This window comes from Sander lucioperca, chromosome 1, assembly GCF_008315115.2.
Source record: "Sander lucioperca isolate FBNREF2018 chromosome 1, SLUC_FBN_1.2, whole genome shotgun sequence".
Taxonomy (NCBI): Eukaryota; Metazoa; Chordata; class Actinopteri; order Perciformes; family Percidae; genus Sander; species Sander lucioperca.
The window spans coordinates 16,607,586-16,629,541 of NC_050173.1; the positions used below are offsets into that span (position 1 = coordinate 16,607,586).

The window sequence follows — 21,956 nt, forward strand, 5'->3', positions numbered from 1 at the left end:
GTCAGGCTTTATCCCAGCAATGTACATTGGTTAGCCAGACTAACAAACCCCTACCTTTGAGCCTAGCAACACAACGGTATAGGAATACCTACCTGAAGTACATAAGAAGCTGGAGTACACAGCCCCTGACAAAGAAATCTCCTGATGACTTACAAACATGATGCTGCTTTCTGAATCTTAAAATTAAAATGTTAAAATAATGTATGTAAAATATCTAATGACAAGAATCATGAGCAACTAATTACCCCTCATATACTATACAAAACCTGCTTTCTTTATTTGATTGGCAAGCTAAAACCCTACATACATTTGTACAACTCTAGTCCAGGGTTTTAACCTCTATCTAACCACCTCCTTGGCCTCTCTCCACAATACAAAACTGTTTTTCTTGGGTTGCCATTGGTGTATGCTTATCACTGGGCTGATGGTACCCTCCTCCCTTGTCAGAGAACTGACACTGGGACGTTTTTCACTTCACGTGGTATGCTAAAGGTAAAGACGAGGCTCTAAGGTAAGGATAACCAAGTCTGTATTTGTTTGTTATTGACATCAAATATAATTGAGCACTTCATTAAGATGCACCATATACTGAACCAAATTACTGTGTTCTCTCTAAGGTAATATAAGTCTTGGATGCATAAGAATTATTCTCTAATCTTTTTACCAGATCCTATGTAATCAAGTGCTGTTTAGCACAGGTTCCCATAGCTTGCCATAACTTATTTTTTCAATAAAAGAAATTCACCAAAAATAACAACTTTTAAGTTCTGCATCGGGATATACTTTGTTATATGTTTGCATTTGAGTTACTGGCTGCATTAGACCATTTACAACAACAATAGTGAGCTGTATTTCTATTTCATTAATTGAAATTAGAAGCATTCATGTCAGGCAATCTTATAAAAGGTTGTATTTTAATATACGATGAAACCCTCACATTATTTATTGTATATGCCGTACTTGTGTCTGAAAATGAAAGCAGATGGCCTTGACTTTGGCAGACAGAGCCATTGGGGCCATTATTGGGTCAGCAGCAGCAGATGCAGCAGGTAAGATAAACTGTGAGATACTGGTGCTGGGACTGGGTTAATTACAGCAAACGGACTTTCCATATATGCATCTTTCACTTTCCATATCTCAATAATTCATACTCCTACTGCATGTTATGATGATTTCAGGGAGCGTCTACTGTTCCATGTCTATTTCTCACATTGCAAATGTTATACATAAGAGTTTGTACATCACATTAGCTTCCATCACACTATTTGTGGTTAAATACCTTTCACAGCTTTCTAGTGTTTGTGTTAGATGTTAAACAATATGACATTTCAAACACTGTTTCACTGTTTGTGTTGCACAAAAGCATTATCAGTAGAATTATCCATAAGCAACATCTGTACATGCTGATAAAGTACAGGGGCGGTTCCTTAAATTGTGTAAGTCATGTTGACTTTACACATATTGTTATGAAGATTTTTACAATAGCTGTACTGCTACAGTAAACTTAAAGTAGCCAAAGTTATCATTTATTTTAACTTCCACGTTATTCTTACAGTTTAATGATGCGTAGGAAAGGGAATTATCCCAAATGTTAGTTCCTGCTTGGTGACTGCTTAACATATAATTGTTCACACATCTATTTCCCTTTCCATGTTATCTGTTATCATCAGACTGTATACACAGTGGGTCATGTCAGGTCAAAAACAAAACTATTGAATGTTCCACTATTTTTCTCCCTCTTTCGTGTGTTGGTGTTCACCACCCATACAGCCCAGCCCATGCATTGGATCTACAATCCAGACAGGCTCAAAGAAGTTCTCTCTGATCTGGAGCCCTGTCCTGAGTTTCGGCCTCAGTCAGCCAATCCTTTTTACCACAGGACGACGGGCGAGCAGACTTGCTACGGGGACCAGGCATATGTCCTGCTAGAGTCACTGAGCGAGTGTGGAGGTACTCAAACAGGCAGCAACTATGTTAACATATCATTCTCAGTGCCTGCCAACATGTTAACAGTACTATTGTTTGATTGCCAATAAATCATTATTAAAGTTGTCAAGATTGTGATATTGTTACTGTTGGTAAAATTAAGACTATATTTCCCATACATCCTGTTGTTTCCTATGTTGCAAGGAGCCAACGATTTTAAAGATTCCTCAGGAGAGATTTACACTTCGTGCTGACTGACAAACATCTTGGAAAAGACTGTGCAGTGTTTGTACGTGAAATATGAAGCACCAGCCAGGAGATTTTAGTTTAGAATAAAGACTGAAAGCAAGGGGAACCAGTTAGCCAAACAGAAGTTTAAAAAGGACAGTGGATACAGGGAGGGTTATGTGCTGGACTATTTGTCTCTGAGTGCTCTGACTTCCTGGGGTTACTTCCTGACAAGATTCCAGAATCTCCCAGAACCCAGCCAAGAAATGGTCCAGCACATAAATATGCTTAATATAACAGATACAGGCCATGTGTTAATTAGTGATCTTTACAGGTGCTGGTTGAAAGAGTTCATTACTTTTCAACCAAGCCAAGCTAGCCAGCTGCTTCCCCTGTTTCCAGTTTTTTTATGCTAGATGCTAAGGTAAGCTTACAGTCTCCTGGCTGTAGCTTTATATTTAACGGACATTAGAGTAGAGTGGTATCAATCTTCTCATCTGATTTAACTTTCTGCAAGAAAGCATACAAGCTCTTTTTGCTACGCTAAGCTAACCAGCTGGCTGTAACTTCATATTTAACTGACAGAAATGAGAGCGGTATCCATCTTCTCGTCTACCTTCCTGCAAGAAATTGAAAAAGCTCTTTATGCTAATCTAGGCTAGTCAGCTAGCTGTAACTTAATAGTTAGCTGACATGAAAGCGGTATCCATCTTCTCGTGTGACTTTTGGCAAGAAAAGTCGAAGAACTTTTCCTGTCTTGGGTGACACACCATCTTTAACAGATCACTTGCTTTTTACTATGTACAGTATATAGGAGATGATGTCACATCAGTGTGTTTAATCGTGAACTAACATAATTGTTTTTTTTTTAAAGCTACAGTATGTAATGTGTTGGCAGATGTAAATGTGGAAGACTTGACCATGCGCATCTACAAGTTCTTTGGCCCAGGAACAGTGTACGATCTGCCTCTCAATGATCCTTACAGGAAGAAAGAAGGTACTGTTCGGCTTTTATCTAACTGTCAATATTGTAAAGTCCATGTCAATCATTAACTTAACAGACCTAAACAGATGTGAGAGCTTCTGCTGTCTGATAACACTGTGCATAATGTTTTTCCTACCAGCTGATGGGGAATTCCTTCTCTATTAAAATATTCTGTACAGTCAGACTTCTCTGTTCCTAGTTGGTGTTCAGAGCTTTAGATAATTTGCTGCTTTATTACAGTCAGGATATCATAAAAATACAGTGCTGCTGTAAATCAACATAACATCACAGGGCATTTTGGGGTACAGTAAACTGCAGACAGCTTCATTGTCTTGGAATGTGAGAAGAGCTGCGTCATCATCATGGGCAGTAATAGGCATCCTGACTGAGCAGACAAGAAAAGAGCTCCACCTACAGAAACGTCAACTACATCGACAGAAAGTTCAAGGAAATGTTTGTTTTCCTCTCTTGCTTGTTTTGCCCTTTAGCTATACTTCTCTGATTTTATCTTTACCATATGTATTATATCTAATGAGGATGACACACACTGTCAAATAAAAAAGGTATTCATTCTCCTATATAAAATAGCTGTTTGTTGCATTTGTTAGGTCCCAAAGCCATCCTCCCCATAGATGGCCCATGGAGAAACGCGAGCCTGAAAGCTTTCATCAGAAATGTGGATGCTGGCAAAGAAGAAACTGGTACTTTTTTTTTTTTTTTTTCACTTAGATTTTTGTTATAAAACTCACACAGACAATCCACAATCAAAATAAAGTAAACAAAAAAACAAACAAAATATTTGTTTGGGAGTTACATTTCTAGCAGTTCATCTTTTCTTCTCGTGTCTTCATCTAAATCATTTGTTTCTGTCCATATTCCTCGTCGCTGGTTTTGGTTCTGAATATTGTCCGTTTCTCCCACTTTTCTTCAAGCTGTGCTTGTTGTAGTCTCAGGCGGTGTGTCAGTTTCTCCATCATATAGATTTCTTCTACTATACCTATCCATTCTTCCTTACAAGGAGGATCCACCTTACCCCATTTCCTTGTTATAGCTTTCTTACTAGCTATCAGTAGTATTTTAACCAAATATTTGTCTCTCATTCTTACACTCTCTTTAGTAGAATTAAAATTACAGCGATACAGTACCGTGCTACCGTAGCTCATAGGAATATCGTACCCTAGTACCTTTTGTATAGTTTTGTGTACAATTCTCCAAAACTTCAGTACTTTGTGACATTTCCAGAATATGTGTGAATGGTAGAAACTGGTACATTTTTAATTTATACTTTTTGTTGATCCACAGTTGGGAAATTACAATTTTTTCACTCTGTTGTTAGAACACACTACACACAGGCCCGAAGTACACACACACGCTCATGTCCTATACATGCACAAATAGAGAGATGTCTGAGTGAGGGGGCTGCGACTGCAGGACAGGCACCCCAAGCAGTTGGGGGAGTTCGGTATCTTGCTCAAGAGCACCTTGGCAGTGCCCAGGTGGTGAACTGGCACCTCTCCAGCTACCAGTCCACACTCCGTACTTCGGTCCGTACGGGGACTTGTACCAGCGACCCTCCGGTTCCCCACACAAGCTACTGCCACCCAAGACAGATCATAAGTGCATTTTTGGTGGTCGTAATCTCTGTATGTGTATGTGTTTTTGAGGCTGTGATACAGACTGTCAGATGGACGGCGTCACTAAGCTGGCTCCGGTGGTGGCCATGTACGCTGGCCGACCTGAGATGCTGGAGAAGGTGGAGAAAGCCATACGGGTGACCCAGAACAATGACATGTGTGTCGCTGGGACACTGGCTGCAGCAAGGTTAGAGACAGTTCTGAAGAAGATGATAAACTGGTCAAGCACCATAGTTAAACAATTATTTAGAAGGGAGTGAAGGGAGACTCAACCTTTGTGTTTGTCTGTTGAACCCTGTAAGGTTTTTGGAGCATTTCATTCTGAATGGTCCAGATCCAAATGCCCTAGATGCTGTTCTGACCCAGTTGAATGACCCGAAGAGACAGAACCCTCAGGAGCTGGACCAGGCTGCCATTGGTAAGGCTACATGTGTGTCTTTAAAGCTTCATTCATTTCATGATACAAAGGAATAATTTGACATTATGACATCACGCTTATTGGGAAATATGCTTATTTACTTTCCTGCCAAAGTTAGATGAAAATACCATAAAAGTATGTTAAATATGAAGCTATAGCCGGGAGTTGATTAGCTTAGCTTAGCATCAAGACTGGAAGCACGTAGGAACAGTTAGACTGGCCAACTCCAAAGCTATATAAAAAAAAAAAATGTTTTACCTACTGGCACCTCTAAACTAAATTGTATTATTTAATATTCATTTCAGAACTGATTAAACAAACAAGATATAGTGTGTGCATTAGTGAGCTTAATTCTGAACTAACTTTCAGCACAATGATATAGTCAGAAAGAAAATGGCAAAATTAATTTAGATTAAGCTAACCAACTCCTGGCTCTAGCTCCATACTTAAAGCTGCAGTATAGGTAGGAAGCAAATAAATGCCAAAATTTCAAGTATAGTGAGACATCTCCCTGCATCTCTCCCTCTCCCCTCTCTGTCGGCATGTGAAATAACCTGTGATTGGCCAAAGTCTCCCGTCACGGCTAGACTCTCTAAAGCTTGAATACAGAGCCAAGAGGAGGTGCGGAAGTCTAGTGTTCTCTTGGATCTCTTGAATTAGAATATGCTGCTTATTAAGCAATTTCTGCCCAACGATGCAAAAAATATACTGCCTACCACAGCTTTAACACACAGACATAAGAGCTGTGTCAGTCTTCTCATCTAACTCTCGCCAAGGTGGTGAATACGTAAGATTCCCTAAACGTCCAACTATTTATTGAAGTATAATTTCAATGAGCAAACAAGGCATTTTTTGTGAAAACCTGCAGTTGCTAGCAGCCTGTACACTGCATTTTACAATGTATTCCATCAGGATGGCTTTGGTGTGAAATCTGCTGAGGATTTTCAGTATGAAGCAAGCACTATTCTCTCATGTTTCATGTTAAAACAAGAAGAGGAAGAGATAAGCAAAACAGAACTCAGAAACAAAGAGGTCTAGTGGGAAATGATCGTATTTAAAGACATTATAGCATCTTTCAAAATCAAAATATAATGTTACAGAATAGATGTACAAGATACATAATGTGTGTTATAACAATAAGCAGCCACAGCCCAAAAAAAAATGTCAAAGGCTCCAATGTTTAAACACTAAATAATGCATTTTATCTCTCGTGTCCTGTATCTGGGCTGAAGCACATATCCACCAGGTGAAGGACAACCTGGCCAAGACATCCCAACAGCTCATACCTGCTGTGTTCACAAACACATGAGGTAAGCCGACCGGTTGTAGCAGGATCCAGGTCTGTTGACTTGGCTTGGCTTGCGTTCCCTCCCTGCCGGTAAATCCGTTAGTAGAGTCCTCCAGCCTTTGATCTCCTGACTAATGGTCTCCCTCCTCCTTCCTTTTCATCTTCCCCTTCCCGCTGAGTTGAGTGTCTCAGGTTTTACACCGCAAAAAGGTTGAGATGCTTAATGTACTTGTGAAGTTCTGCAGACCTGTTCAAGTGCCTATACCTGTAATGATATTGCAAAAGCCAATCAAATTATGCACAGTGAATAACATAAGTAACTTGGTGGTAATATAAAAACCCTTGACTGAATCCTCTATATTTGATAGCTGATCTGTTACTGTATCATTTACCATGTCTCAATCTGCAACTAAGTCTGGGTTTGTGTGTAGCTTTGCCTGGGGCGTTCCAGGGAGCGCTTCATGGAGTCCTGAAGCTGAAACAGCTGGATGAAGCAGTCAGGGACACCATGCGCTGCGGGGGATGCACCGCCAGCCGAGCCTCCTTCATAGGAGCCTGTTTTGGGGCACAGGTACTGTAGGAATGTGGCTCTCGGGCATATCAAATTGTCATTAGTCACAGATAAGGTTCTGAATTTGTATGTGTTCGTGAATGTGTATTTGTATTGTTTATTATTACTGTTTTAATGCTGTGCAGTTGTTTTGTTGCTGTCTGTTATTTCTGTTTCCCTTTAATTGTAAAGTGCACTGAGACAAAGTTTAATGGTGATTTTACACTTTAAATACAATTTGATTGATTTGATGATTATTGGTGGAAATCAGTAGGAGTTGGAAATGCGATCAGAAATGCGTTTTTAAAGATTTTTTACACATTTTTGCACACTGAGAAAAAAAACAACAGCACAATAATGATGCTAAGCTGAGTGCACTATGCTTATCCTGGTCACAAAATCAATCAACAATAACAAAATAATCATTAAAAAGCAGGCAAAAACATTTTTCTTCATGGTTCAAATATATAATTTAGCATATTGTTGTACTTGTGGAACTCTTGTGATGAGTTTGGCAGTGAGAGCTTTGTGCTGCCTGGGATGCTTTCAGCTGTCATCTTGATGTGTTTTCAGACTGGTCTCCAGGGAATCCCAGAGTCTTGGAGGAAGAGGACACTCAGATACCCTCTGCTGCTGGAGCTAGCTGAAAATGTGGTCCAAAAAAGTCAGCAATTGTAGTTTGTAGCTTTGATTTTTGCCCTAAATAAAATTGTTTTATCTGCTATCAAGTATTTATGGAGCGCTGGGTAGTCAAAGCTATTTTAGAAGACTTTCTCAAGTTGCAGGTGCACTTTGACATGACGATCCATGACAGTCGCATTCTAAAGTCTTGTACTGAATGAAACTTGAATCCTTTTGCTCCGTCAAAGCTGCACCATGTAAGAAAGTGAAAGTCTGTGTGAAGTATTTATGTTGTGTTGAGGACATGGAATACATTTATCCTCAGCAGCTGCATCGTACACTAGGAAACAGTCTCAAATAAAGAACCTTTATGTCACCAACATACATGTCTGTATTGTTCCATTAACTCTTTGCTGCAAACAGTTGAGATTTCCTAATCTCTGGAAACATGCTTTGCCTTGATGAGAAAATGATTTAGCTGAAGTTCAGTTTCAGCAGGTTTTGGTCTTCTCTTACCCTTGAGTGCTTTCTGTAACGGCGAAGTGAAAGAGCAGATACACACAGATTAACTACTGGAACAACCAGAATGTAACCGATTCCTCCCTCCAAGGAGCTGTTCTGCCTTCCTGAAAGTGCTGACTTCCATATTCAAGTGTTTAAAGCACCCGCCCCAACAATTCTGAAAGTTAGCCAAGCATAAAGCAAAGCCAAAGACTTAATATCTTTGACATAGTGTGGTTATTTAAAAAAAAAATGCAGTGTGTAGGCTACATTTGCTGTTTAACAGCGTGTTAAAAAATGATAAATAGGCAATAGGTCAAGCTCAACGTTGTAAATCAATACCTTTATGTAAACTGGTATTACATGACATATTGGCAGAGCAATAAGAAACAGTGTGATGGGAAAACCCCACAGCATTTTCAGTTGTGAGGCCCAAACGCAACAAAAAGAGTGGAAGAAACCTTGGAGCCATCGTTTAGCTGAGGTTGTAGCTGACGGTGCGTTGGTAGCCTACAGAAGGGAAGTCATTTGATTTTTCTCTCTGCCTGACTTCCTCCCACACAGCAGGTAGCAGGCTATGTCTGGCATAATTACATCCAGACCTGAAGAGTGTTTTTGTTTTTCCAAAAAGTCCGCTTCCTCAGGACATTTTTTGAGAAAGAGGGGAGGGTTGCAGAAGATATGTTGTAGAAGTAGCCTATTATCCTCATTGCAAATAGCATCTACGCACTGAACCTGCATCATGGTGGTATAAAACAGACAATATTCTAAAGGGGGGGGGGCTCAAAATAATCTCTCCCTGTCTCCCGTAATAGCTTCGCTCCCAGCAATCACAATTGTCCTTTACTTTCATTAGAATTGCAAAGTTTGGAGTCCAGCCATGACTGGCGCTAATAACAAAATGCATAACTTATAAGGACAGACGAGCCTCCCTCTCTCCTCCTCCTCCTCCTCCTCCTCCTCTGCATAGAAGTAATGCATAATGAAATTAAGTCTTGTGATGTTCCTGTTTATGGTGGGAGGGAGCAGCATCCAGGCTGCTGGAGGCTTCAGGATGATATTCAGGAAAAAAACATTCATTCTTCTAATATGTCTGCTAGAATGGTGGTTTTACATTTGGATCTTACTTGACACAAGAAATAATTGCATGATCAAAGGACTTGACAGCTGTCAATAATACATGAAGAAATCAATGGTAAAGGATCAATGAGGGGTGACAGGCAAAGGGTGTGAGATCAAGGGATCAGGGCAGATGATACTTGGTTAAGCTGCTGCTGTAAGGGACATTTTGAATGTGATTTATGGATATGGATATATAATGGATCATACGACACATGATTTTAAGTATACATGTATATATTGTCTTGAAGTTTATAACTTGTAGGCTATTTATGTAGGCCTAATTATGCTGTTGGGGAGTATTTCGATTTTCCCACTTATTTTATACCACTTCTTGGTCCGGGATTCCGATATTTCCGCATAACATGAATGCAACACAATATTTCCGCATGACATAAATGCAACGAAAGCTCAACGGAAGCACCTGAGCAGAGCAGCGCCGAGACATGATAAGTCTACGGATATGATACATCCCTGTTAAAGATTCAGGGTAGTGTTTTTCTATAAAATAAAATAATAAAATTGTATAGTGTGTCTCGCATTATGCCGATAAAAGTCGTTTCTTAAAAGCCCATAGTGAAAACTAAGTAATAATCAGCAACACTTATTACTAACTAAAGTTTCAGTTTATTGACATTCATTTTTATTATTGTGAACGTTCCCATATTCTCGTGTGTCGATATGCGCGTGCGCGAGATCTTCCTCACAGCTGTCAGCATCAGACTCGGGTGGAGACGTGAACTATCTTGTCCTGTATACTATCTTTGTCAGGATCAACAGCTGGGTGGAACTCCGACGAAAAGTTGCTTCAATGACATTTTATATAGGGATGGCAGCTTGACTGTGAGACAAGCAAGTTGTTGTATTAACTGTTTATTTCCCCCGCGGTGCCATGGATTTTAATGTTAAGCGGTTAGCTGCAGATGCGGGTACTTTCCTGAGCCGCGCTGTGCAAGTAAGTTTGAACGTCTAACGTTAGTTCGTGGAAGTTGCTGCTAACCAACGTTAGCTGCTAGCTTAATTAACGTTAGTCGGGTTCCGTTAGCTCGCATGCTAAACAGCTAACGCTACCGTGTTGCTAAGTAGCCCGTTATCTTATCCTTCTATAACTTTATCCTTCAAAGTTGGCTGCAGTTACACTATAGCGTGTTTTCAAACAGTAACGTTACCTGCGAGACCACAGCCTCTATTGTAGCTAACGTTACGCTTAATTTGTTCAACTTAACTATCAGAGCAGGCCTCAGCAACTTTAGATAGAGGTAGCTATCAACATTAGCTAAGCAGATAACGTTTATTTTGTAAATTAGTCCCTCCAGCTTGCTGACGTTGGTGCTTTCCATCAAACATGCCTCGCATGACACCTCAGCCTTTAACTCTTTAACGTTAGTGTATCACTTTCCGGGCGACACTATGTGTCCACACTTTAACCGGATATTTTCTTTTTCAGTTTACAGAAGAGAAACTTGGCCAGGCTGAAAAGACAGAGTTGGATGCCCATTTGGAGAACCTATTGGTCAGAGCTGAGAACACCAAGCAATGGACAGAAAGGATTATGAAGCAGACAGAAGTCCTACTACAGCCCAACCCAAGTAAGACCACTGTTGACTCTGTGATGAGCTTGACTGGACTGACAAACAAAATGCTGACATACTGGAACCCTTTTTAGAGCAGTGTAGGCCAGGTACCCACTCCATGTTCCTCTCTCTATGAGGAGAAAGTCCCCAAACCCCATTTATAGATCTGTAATGCCACTCTAAATGTTCTGGTAGATTAATTATAATGGTTAAATGCTTCACTTTTGAATCCAACATTTGTAAATCAACTATTTCTGCTATATTATCAGAATAATATCAACTCTGAAAGTTGATATCTCGTTAACATATGTGTTGTACAAATGATAGCAGCTGCACTGAAGAGTAGCTCAATGATTCCAAAAAAATCCTGAATGAAGGAGACGTACATACATTGCCAGTAAGATAATTAATGCTTAACTTCTGAGATGTTGTTTGACATACATCAGTAGGTAGGGTGTCTGTGAAGTCTGTAAGCTCAGCTGTGCATCCTCCTCCGTTCACTCCGTGATGCCATATTGCTGTAGCACAACAAATCCAACAGACAGACCAGCTGCTGGTTACAGTCTTGTGTAACGGTCCTATATTGTAAACTGGATTTGTTCTACTTTTTCTATGCATCCATACTACATACCACGTATATGCTGACTGTGACTGTCAGTGTTCATCCACGTGATGGTCACAGTTGTCATCATGAAAGCTTCTATTTTAATTTGCAAACGTAAGGCGGGCTGTTTAGACTTACTGTTCTAAATTCTCTGCCTACGTTTGGCTCCCTCACTGTAGTCTTATGACTTTGTAATTAAGTTTTCTCGTTGCAATCTGCAGATGTCCGGCTAGAAGAATTTGTGTACGAGAAACTGGAGAAAAAAGCCCCTACACGAATGAACAACCATGAGCTGCTGGGCCAGTCCATGATCGAGTCAGGAAATGAATTTGGTCCTGGCACTGCCTACGGTGAGTAATACGGGACTTAAATGAACATCTAGCCCCTGCTGAATTCTGGTAAACTTTGCTTGTGGCTCATATATCATCTCTTTTTTTTTGCTGATTCCTGCCACTGTTTAACAAACTCAATCCTCCCCTACAATATTGCTTAATTCATGGAGTATGAAATGGTTGAAATTAGGGCTGCACGATATGAGTGAAATATCTAATTGTGATTATTTTGACTGATATTGCGATATGATTCATGATATTGGAGGGAATGATCATTTTTGTATCATTATTCTCATTTTCACTTGAAGTATATTAAAAGTAATCATTTTTCAATGATAATAGTGTGATTTTTGCGTGGATCTGTATCAAACAAAGATGTTTTCCTTCAGTCTGTAGGATAGGATTTGTAGGCCGGGACGTCTACGCAGCACCACAATACTTAATTCAGAATGGTTTGACACATATTTAGCCTTTAACAAATATTGCGCTCCCCTTGCGATTTGGATATTGCACTAGTCCATATTGCGATTTCGATAAAATAGTGATTAATAGTGCAGCCCTAGTTGAAAGCTTTTAGTTATTTAGGTTTAGTTATTGGGCAAGCTTGCATAAAATGGTTGAGTATTCCAGTAGTCTGTCTACTGTAGACTTTGAGTAAAGTTTTTGGAGAACATTTGAACCCCACTCTTCTGTTATGATTTTTAACATCAGCATCACCCCCTGCCACAGTCCTTCATGTCATAACTCAGTCGCAGCCGTGGCTTCTTGCAACTTTTGAACAACAGTACTTTGTACGTTTCCACAGGCCTCTGTGTCTTCTCAAGACGGAAGTATTTAGGCCTTCTTTAGACTGTGGTGCCACATTGTGCAGTCTCCTGTCCAGTGGTATATTGGGAGTGAAGCTGTGTTTGTGCTGCTGACCATTGCAGGAAATGCTTTGATAAAATGTGGTGAGACGGAGAAGCAGATTGGTGGGGCAGAACGGGAGTTAATCCACAGTGCTGCCATCAACTTCCTGACACCTTTCCGAAACTTCCTAGAGGGCGACTTCAAAACCATCCTGGTGAGTTGGACTGCTGGCTACAGGTCTTTGAATCACTTTCACTTTTCACTGAACTTTGAACTTTTGACTTGTGACTCTCCCTTTTCTATTTTGCAACTCCGTCCAGTATCCCCAATTTAGTTCAGAAGTTAGTCCAAAATATCTTTAATTCTACATTGTCGAAAGTTTCTAATTGTTTTGGGAAGTGAGATTACGGAAGTGGAAAAATAGTTTCAGATCTTGTGTCTATTTGAAGAAAATATAGAAACTGGTGCTAACAGTACTATGATAGGACTTGTACTTGTAAGTACGACTCAGCAATATGATGCCTACTGGGGGGGGGTGGGGGGGGGGGGGGGGTTGAGATCATTACAATCATCACTGTTTGTTTTCTATGATCTGGCTTTGATCAGCCCTGTTAAAGGACAATTCCGGTGCAAAACGAGCCTAGGGGTTAATAACAGATGTGTACCCACTCTGTCGTTCTCTGGTTCATGTTTTCATGCTAATTGATTGTGTTTGTAGCTTGAAAGAATCTAGCGCGTACCGCTGATTAGCTTACAATGCTAGTATTCGGAGCACAGGGAAAGTAAAAACAAATCGCTATTTATACCACTAAAAAGGCTCAAAATATCACCAAACTTCAACGGTAGCATAATGAGGGTCCCTACATGTTAACCGAAGCATTGAGAACTTTGTAAGTGTACAGACAGTAAAAGATAGTTTAGAAAGACAGTCGCATTCTCGTATAAAGGCGGCTGCCGTTTTTTTCACCAGATGAGTTTTAAATATTACAGGGAGGAATGTTAAAAGAAAAAAACAGCAACAGTGATATGGTTAGAAGAGGAAACATACCTCAGATATTTGGGAGGATCTTCTGTATTTAACCCTGTTTGATATTGATGTAATCAGCACAATTAGACCTTTTATCAAATGCCTCCAAACACCCTGCCCATTAAACGTGCGGTTCTTCTACGAATCCCAGCGTTCTCGTTGATTCTCCATCTACCATAAAGTGAGTGACGACAGCAAAAGCGCGCCACTTATCTCATGTGCAAGAAAAATTGTGACAGCAAAGGACAGTGGCGAACGAACCGAAGAATTCAGATGTTTTGAGGGTTTTATTGTGTTTTGTGATTTGTGTCCAGAAAGAAAGGAAGCTACTGCAGGTCAAACGTTTGGATTTGGATGCAGCCAAAACCAGGCTAAAGAAAGCCAGGATGACTGATGCTAGAGCTGCAGTAAGTACACACACACACACACGCACACACACACGCACACACACGCACACACACACACACACACGCACACACACACACCATCATCATTGCAATGCAACGCAACACTTTGTCATTTTTTTGCACGTGGATGTCTTCCGGTCATTTTAATGCTGATTAACGAACAGTGAATTCCGCTTTCTCTAAAATCATTAGCCAATTTCCCTTCAGAGGAAGAACAGCTGTGAAAAGCTCCCCACTGTGCCCCCGTCTGAAGTCCCTCAAGTCATAACTTCCACGCCAAGTTACACAACATAAAGCTGATCATTTTATCTCTTGTGACTTGCATACAGTCACATGAGCAGCTATGAGAAGTTTAGACTTCCCTTTTTCTGGACAGTTGTTTTCTGGACATGGTGTCCCTGTTTTCCTCTGACATCTGTGTTCAACATCTCTCTTTCTTTGGCATACCAGGGCTCCACACTTAGATTTACTCTAGGGGCACAGACGGAAATTAACGCGCACAGTTATTTTTAATTTTTTTTTTTTTTTTAAATAACATAAATGCATCTCTTTTTTTTAACATTGACCATGCAGTCTTAATAAGACTCATGGAAAACCTTTTGATACATAAGGAGTACTTGGTCACCTAACAAAGGACAGCGATGATTGGGTGTTACAAATACAAACTGCAGTCTTTCAATTAAACAGCATAGAGTCTAAAAACATTTTTAGGCTTGTGAAGATAGGAATGGCGTTTTTGCATCCTTTCAAACATATTAGTGAACCTATTCATATTAAGTGTTCAACTTTAAAAGTTACTCAAGCTATAGTATAACTGAAAAGATCCAGTTGAAATGTGTAGGTTGAGAAGGCAGAAACGGTTTTGAGTCACAGCCTAATGAATTCATGTTCACAACCTGGAAATGAGATAAGATGGAAGTTATTTACACGCTGAAATAACAGTGGCCTTTTGACTCTGGCACACCATATTTTCCAAAAGCTACAAATACTCCACATGCACAACCGAAAGTTGATCTGCTTCATGTGTTGATGTTATATGAATGGAATTTTAACTGGGAGATTGTGACTCCTGAAATTGACGTGATGAAATCAGCTGATGGTTAGGAAATTAGGAGGTCATTATAATTTAAGACGGTTCTCTATCTTTGAAACTGGTAAAGTGAGGACAAATACAAAATATAGATGTGTGTTTCAGTTTTGGGGGTTAACTTATGGAATGAACTTAATGATGAGTTGAAAATGTGCACGTCTCTGTTGAGTTTCAGAAAAGCTTTAAAATCCAAATGAATTAACGGTTATGAAGTTATTTGAATAAAATGTAAATTGTACAATGTATTATTAGGATTCTACTCAGGTATTTGGTTTCATTTAGTTTTGTCGGATTTCCGGGTGATTCTATAGGGATTATGGGATAGGATAGGCAAAAAAAAAACAAAAAATAAGCCTTGGCTTCAGCTACGGTGGCAAATTGTGGGAAATAAAAGTTTCTTTCATGTATGTTAAGCGAAATAAAATGATTCATCATCCTCATCATGCTAGAGAACACTCCTCACTCTGTTGGAGTCGTTTGAACTATAAAAGCATGTGATAGTACAGTGGTGTTACAGAGTGAGGCTTCTTTTACCTCATAAAGAATCTTTGGTTGAGTACAGGCACCCCGGCTTGCAGAAAGCCCACATTTTGACCAGTCATCAAGTTAGTCATGGAACTAATGTTAATTAATAGCAGCTTGTATTATGACCTGCCTTTTTTCATTTGAACCGGCTTAAGCGCGCTACCTGAACGTTTTGTACACTGATCTTTGCTGAGCAAATTATTGTACTGAAGAGTCCTAAGTGCCCATAGTTTGACGCCTGTGCTCTAAAGATAAACACACAATAAATAATTATAAGTTAAGAAAATAAATACTGAAATGTATTTACAGTATTGCACAGTCACATTATTCTATCTATCTATCCATCTATCTGTCTGTCTGTCTGTCTGTCTGTCATATCTTGATGCACAGTTGTCTAGTGAAAAACCAGAGTCTTGCTGACCTGCAAGTGTCTTTAATGACATGGGCTACGTGGGCACGCGATGGACGTGCCAGTAAGATAACAGACGAGACAAACTAAGCTGCTGATATTCTACAACTACTTGAAGCAGGATCACTAAACAGTACGATGTAATGTCAGCCTCATGGATGGACATTAAAGGTGCCGTAGGTAGGATTGCGAAGATCCAGGACTTGGCCAAAAAATTTGAACATCGACAACTTCTCAGTCCCTCTCCCCTTTCCACTAAAGCCTAAAACGGTCTCCTAAGCCCCTCCCCCCACAAGGGAGAATGAATGTGTGTACATGAACAGTTATTGACATGCAGTTAGAAGCTGTGGATTTTTGCAAATCGCACTACAGGCTGTAGGTGGTGCCAGAGGAGCTGGATTTTTTTTTTAATTACCTGCTTCATGTAGTTCTACTGGAACATAGGGTCAGTTTCAGCAAATATGACAGAAAGTTAGTTTTATAAGTCTTACCTACTGCACCTTTAAAACACTGGGCAGTATCCCAGCAAAGCTATTTGGCTGCAGTCTTCAGAGCATCTAGAGTAAATGAGTGGCTTTCGGGCCCAATTTTCCACAGACGCTTAAAGAAACCATCTAACTGAGACCCAATGAGCCTAATTTCCATCCCTCTTTAAAGAACTGTTATTTTATTCAGAGCCAAGTTCTCCCTGTGGCTTCTTAACACGCTCCATACAAATACAAATAAATATATGTCCTGTCAACAATATTTGAGTGAACTTGTTTACGCATGAAAGAGAACCTAAATAAAGGAGGTGTAAATTGTGGTCTATGCTGGTTAACACCGGTTCTCCTTTTTTAATCTTCGCTTCACGGATCTCTTTTACACAGAGACGGTGTCGCACAGATCACAGGGAGCCTGAGGTGGCTTGGTTGTGTGAATGCTGAGGGATGAGAAATATTAATGTGCTACCTTCTTCAGAGTGTGGTTTTGTTGAAGTATGCTGCCATCTCGCCCACACACACACACACACACACACACAAACTCTGAATGTGTGAGGATGTTGTGTTGGCTGCGGCCGTGCAGCAGCTGTAGCTCTAACTACTGTGTCACTGTTTTAAAAAAAAAAAATGCAAAGCAGCAGATGTGAGCAGAGGAAGTGACAGAGGTGAGTGGAATGTTGGAGCCATCTCTGAATCACACACACACACACACACACGCCACCCTGCAGCTTTCTCGTCGTACCTCTTGGAAAAAACTTTGAATCCTTGGAGAAGAGTCCTACAAGAACCAAACACTGTAGATGTTCTCTCTGTGGCTCTAATGTAAGCTGTAGAGAGTTCAGGACAGTGCGGCCATTGTCCCGTTTAGTCTCGTCTCCAAACCATGTTTATTGGACTTTTTAGCAAGTCTCAACAAGCCATTGTTCCACAGATCTCATATTGACTCCTTTGGCTCACTGTGAGGAAAGGGGAACAGAAACATCATGTTCAGATGTGTCTTTTTCCCTAGCCTCTGACTTCCCTGGTCTGGGCCCACTAAAGCCATATGTCATCTGGACATATTCAGCCTCTGGCATCATTTTCTCTTTTGGTTGATTAAACTGTTCATCTGTTTGTATTTATTTTATTTTTGTAATGCATTTCTTTGGGACTAACTGATGGCATATGTTGATATTCATTTTAAATCAATTGGATTATTTTCATGCCAAAGAGTTAAAACAATTGTATTTGATGTGTTTTTTTCTTTTTTCCCAGATAGCAACAAGCTTTATACCACAGGACACACTTTTATTTAAATACAGATAATATAGCATATCAGAGGTGGCACTACATACTGGCCTCCTTTTCAAAAAGAGGATATCAGCAAACCAATTTGTTAGTCTGAGACTTGTTCATTCGCTCTTATTTTTAAATTGTGCGCAAGTCTTTTGGTCTGCAAAGCTTGGTTTTGCTCGCTTGGATCATCATCATTTCTCCAACCGAGATACGTATGTCTGTATAGTGATGTGTTATTCTCCGAAAATCTAGTTTTGCTTCTTCATTCTCAGGCAGAGCAGGAGTTGAGGATGACCCAGAGTGAGTTTGACCGGCAGGCAGAGATCACCCGCCTGCTGCTAGAAGGCGTCAGCAGCACCCATGTAGGTAGCCCGGTTAAGCCCAGCACACCCTCCAGGCTTCTGCTTTAATAATAATGAATGATCATTCAATCATTAAACAAATAGCATTAAGGGATGTTATTGCGGTGCTGCTGGTTCTTGGCTGTGTAACGTTGGTGCAGCCAGCTACCATTTAAGACGACAAAAGGTTTGTTGTAGAAATATGCGTATGTCTTGAAAATCTAACTTTAAAACATAAACCTAGTTAGGCTAAGAAAGTAATTTGAATGCTCCTTTTGTAAACCTTGAGTTTAACAAGTGAAAAGTTTGACAGAAACTGGTGAAACTTGCAGTATTGTTCTCTTACATCTCTCCTTGTGCATTACCAGGCACACCACCTACGCTGCTTGAATGACTTTGTGGAGGCCCAGGCTACATACTACGCACAGTGTTACCAGTACATGGTGGATCTCCAAAAGCAGCTGGGCAGGTGAAATACCACTGTCACCTTTTCCTTCCTTTTGTCCTGAATAACTCTATACAACTAGTTCACTTCTAACTCTGGTATCACGCTGCATTACCTGGCCATTTTTCCAGGCAGTTCACAAAACCGGTAATGCCGCATAGAAGACCGCTTTTCTGAGAGACACGGGTCAAGTGCAGCACTCATCTGTTGTATTATTTGTCGTACTGCACATTGCTGCAGCTTCTCTTTCCACCCTGTGTATTGAGCTCTTTGTTTTAGCTACAGAGAGAGGCATCTCACTTCTGTTCCTATCTTTGTTGGGAGTCGCACATGCGCAGTAGCTAGGTAAGCACTGCTAGCCAGTCAGAAGCAGAGTATGAGAGCGTGCTACGCTAGCAGCTAGGCGAGCATTATAACGTGTGTTACAAATGACGCGCGTTTGTCACCGAAGTAAAGGCTGGACTACAATAGAGCTGTTTGGAGCAGTTTGTGAAGTGTACAAACGCAATGAAGGAAAGGGACAAAGCCAAAAAGCATAATATGAGCACTTTAATATAACCTTACTGCAGGGAGCAGTAAGTCATTACGGTCTTTGCTGTTATTTTTCCAGTGTCTTTCCAACTGGGTAAATAACCGTGTTACTTTTAGAAACCCTTCCTGTAAACAAAAGTATTGTTGTCAGAGGTTCTTCTCATCCTTTTTTTGTTATTAAAATCGAAGCAGTGCAAGTTCATGTAGGGTTGTGTAAACTTTTCACCTTTCTGTTGAAAGAGGAAAAAAAATGACTAATATTTAAATTGGGGACAGGGTCACAGAGAAGTCAGCTTTATCTCATTCTTACACACACACAGAGAGAGAGAGAGAGAGTCGCTTCAGTGAAGAACATCACCAGCCAGCTCTGCTTCAGGCTGGCACAGCAGTCTGCAGTTGCCAGTGTTTATCATCTCCCCTTCCTCCCACCAGTTTCCCCTCGTCATTCTCCAACAACAACCAGTCGTCGGTGTCGGGCGGAGCCAGCAGCATCTCAGTGCCCACCATCCCGGTGTCAGCCTCCCTGCCCAGTGTGTCTGCGGGCCACGGCAGCTCGACGGCATCAGGTGGATTCAGTGAATTGCGTAGCTCCAACGGCAGCCGCAAAGCCCGAGTGCTTTACGACTACGATGCTGCCAGCAGCAGCGAGCTTTCCCTGCTGGCTGATGAGGTGAGCCTGAAATACAAGAATTTAAGAATGATTTCAGTATTACTTTATATTTTTACTGCAATTGTTTTATAAGTTTTTCCTATATTGCTTGACTCTATTGTTTTTTTTTCTTTTCCAGTTTCTTTTAATATAAGAATCAGCATTTAAACTAACACATTTAGGAAGCTGAGTCTTAACCCAAACTACAGTGGAGCAGTTCCTGTTCAGTAGCGGAACATCAGCCACTCCCTTTTCCATTACAAGCCTGCGGTTGACTTAACAATGAACCAGCATTACCTCATTCATTCCAATATGCACATTTAGGAACATTTTCCACTCTGCCCTTGCATTTGGTGAGCCAACTGTGTGGCTTGAACTGTTTTTGATAATAGCAGGATTTATTACCAAGCTTTTCATAAATGTGGTGACTTTTGGAAACACTGTAATGTTGATGAATGGGCTGACATGTAAACGTTTGCTATGTCAGTGGTTTGCCTTGACAAATGAATGTTGCATTGATAATGGATGATAGTGTACCTTTTAAATAGAAACGGAGACTTGATACTTTTAAAGTTCCCATATTCTGCTAATTTTCAGCTTCACACTTGTATTTTGGGTTTCTCTAGAACATGTCTACATGCTTAAATGTTCGAAAAGCACTTTCTCATACTGTCCTTCTGAATATACTGTATCTGTATTTTACCCTTCGTCTGAAACACTCCGTTTTAGCGCCTGTCTCTTTAAGCCCCTCTTCCGAAAAAGCCCAGTCTGCTCTGATTGGTCAGTGTTTTCGGGTCTTCCGTATTTGCGCTCTGTGAGTCTCTGCACCGTCATTGCAGCTGGGGAATGACTGTAACGGCACTGTAGTGGCACTTTATATATTTTTCAAGTTGTGACATCACAACCGTACAGAAGTCCTGGCGGCTCGTTTAAAGGCACACGTTTCTAAATACGGGCTGCGTGCATTCTCTGGATTGAGAGTTTTGATACTTTCACAGTATTTATGTAGCGCCTCAACCTGCTTTGTAATATAATAAAAACATATCTCACTTTTTTACAATAAGGGACCTTTAATACAATTAAAACACTGTTTCCCTGTCTTTGCAGGTGATCACAGTGAGCAGTGTCCCTGGCATGGACTCAGACTGGCTGATGGGCGAGCGAGGCAACCAGAAGGGCAAAGTGCCCATCACTTACCTGGAGCTGCTTAACTGAGGCCCACAACGCCCCTTTTCCAGCCCTCTGTAACCAGCTGTGATGTCATATTTATATTGTGTTGCAGGGACAGGCCTCACTTCCTCTTCCATTCAGTCATTTTAGAATGAGTTATATTTCTATGAAAAGGAGTCTCAGTTTTAGCAGACTTGAGCCGGAATAAATAAATCAATCTGAGTGATAGGAAAGGAAAATGGACCACAATCCCTAACATGTTTTGTATGCAACTGCAGTACATTTCTAAAACCTGCTTCCATGCCTTTGTGTTTGATGCCATGCAATCTGCAACATGTGCCAGAACATCTCCCAAACTGTAACTTAAAAAAAAAACAAACAAAAAAGTTTTTGTTTACAATATAGATTTCAGATGGTGACCTTTAAATGCTTTTAATGTGAGGGTTTTATTTCTCTTCCCTAAGTTTTTTCAAGTTCAATTTTTAAAAAATGCACTTCAGTTTGAGGTGGAGAGCGATGCTGATTTTTAAGTCTTTTTTTATAATTGATAATCTTATGGTGCAGTAGCTGTTATGGTTATCCAAAATATTTTAACATTATTGTAAGTATTGTGTGTCAGCTTTATTCACATGAGCCATACTGGACAGCGAGTTAAACACATTGTTCCAGTACATCTGATTGATGAGCAGTTACAAAACGTACATGCCAAACAACGTTAAGTGCCTATCACAGTGAATAGACCTTTCTGAAACCATTTGCCTTTTTTTGCAGCTAAACAAGCAGTATTGAGACTGTCGATTCAGTCTCCTCTCTTAAAATTGAGTTATCTCTGATTAAATTATTAATTTGTGAACTGTTCATAAATACACAATTTGTGACATATTTATCATCTCTGGCAGGGATCTTCAACAGGGAGTCCGGGACCCCTAGGGGCTCCTCAGAGTCAATGCAGGGGGGCCTCCAAATTATTGTTAGT

At 40.4% G+C, this 21,956-nt stretch overlaps 2 protein-coding genes across 4 annotated transcripts; both read left to right on the top strand.

The window, feature by feature from the left end:
- Positions 1–321: 321 nt before the first annotated feature.
- On the top strand, positions 322–8,034 carry LOC116046320 (crystallin J1B-like). Of its 3 annotated transcripts, none has more exons than XM_031294646.2 (10): positions 322–511; positions 983–1,049; positions 1,771–1,950; positions 3,053–3,151; positions 3,748–3,840; positions 4,804–4,960; positions 5,076–5,191; positions 6,424–6,501; positions 6,911–7,050; positions 7,603–8,034. In XM_031294646.2, the coding sequence occupies exons 2-10, from the start codon at positions 983–985 to the stop codon at positions 7,705–7,707; spliced, it is 1,035 nt and encodes a 344-aa protein (XP_031150506.1). In that variant the 5' UTR covers positions 322–511; the 3' UTR covers positions 7,708–8,034. The 3 variants fall into 3 exon arrangements, with proteins under 3 accessions (XP_031150506.1, XP_031150507.1, XP_031150508.1); XM_031294647.2 differs by having other exon boundaries at positions 420–511; positions 980–1,049; XM_031294648.2 differs by lacking the exon at positions 322–511 and adding an exon at positions 700–841 and having other exon boundaries at positions 980–1,049.
- A 1,921-nt stretch (positions 8,035–9,955) lies between these two features.
- Positions 9,956–21,517, top strand: sh3glb1a (SH3-domain GRB2-like endophilin B1a). Its single transcript, XM_031294645.2, has 9 exons — positions 9,956–10,225; positions 10,718–10,859; positions 11,670–11,798; positions 12,710–12,843; positions 13,971–14,063; positions 18,117–18,206; positions 18,554–18,654; positions 19,594–19,831; positions 20,918–21,517. The coding sequence occupies exons 1-9, from the start codon at positions 10,163–10,165 to the stop codon at positions 21,023–21,025; spliced, it is 1,098 nt and encodes a 365-aa protein (XP_031150505.1). The 5' UTR covers positions 9,956–10,162; the 3' UTR covers positions 21,026–21,517.
- The last annotated feature ends 439 nt before the right edge of the window (positions 21,518–21,956 follow it).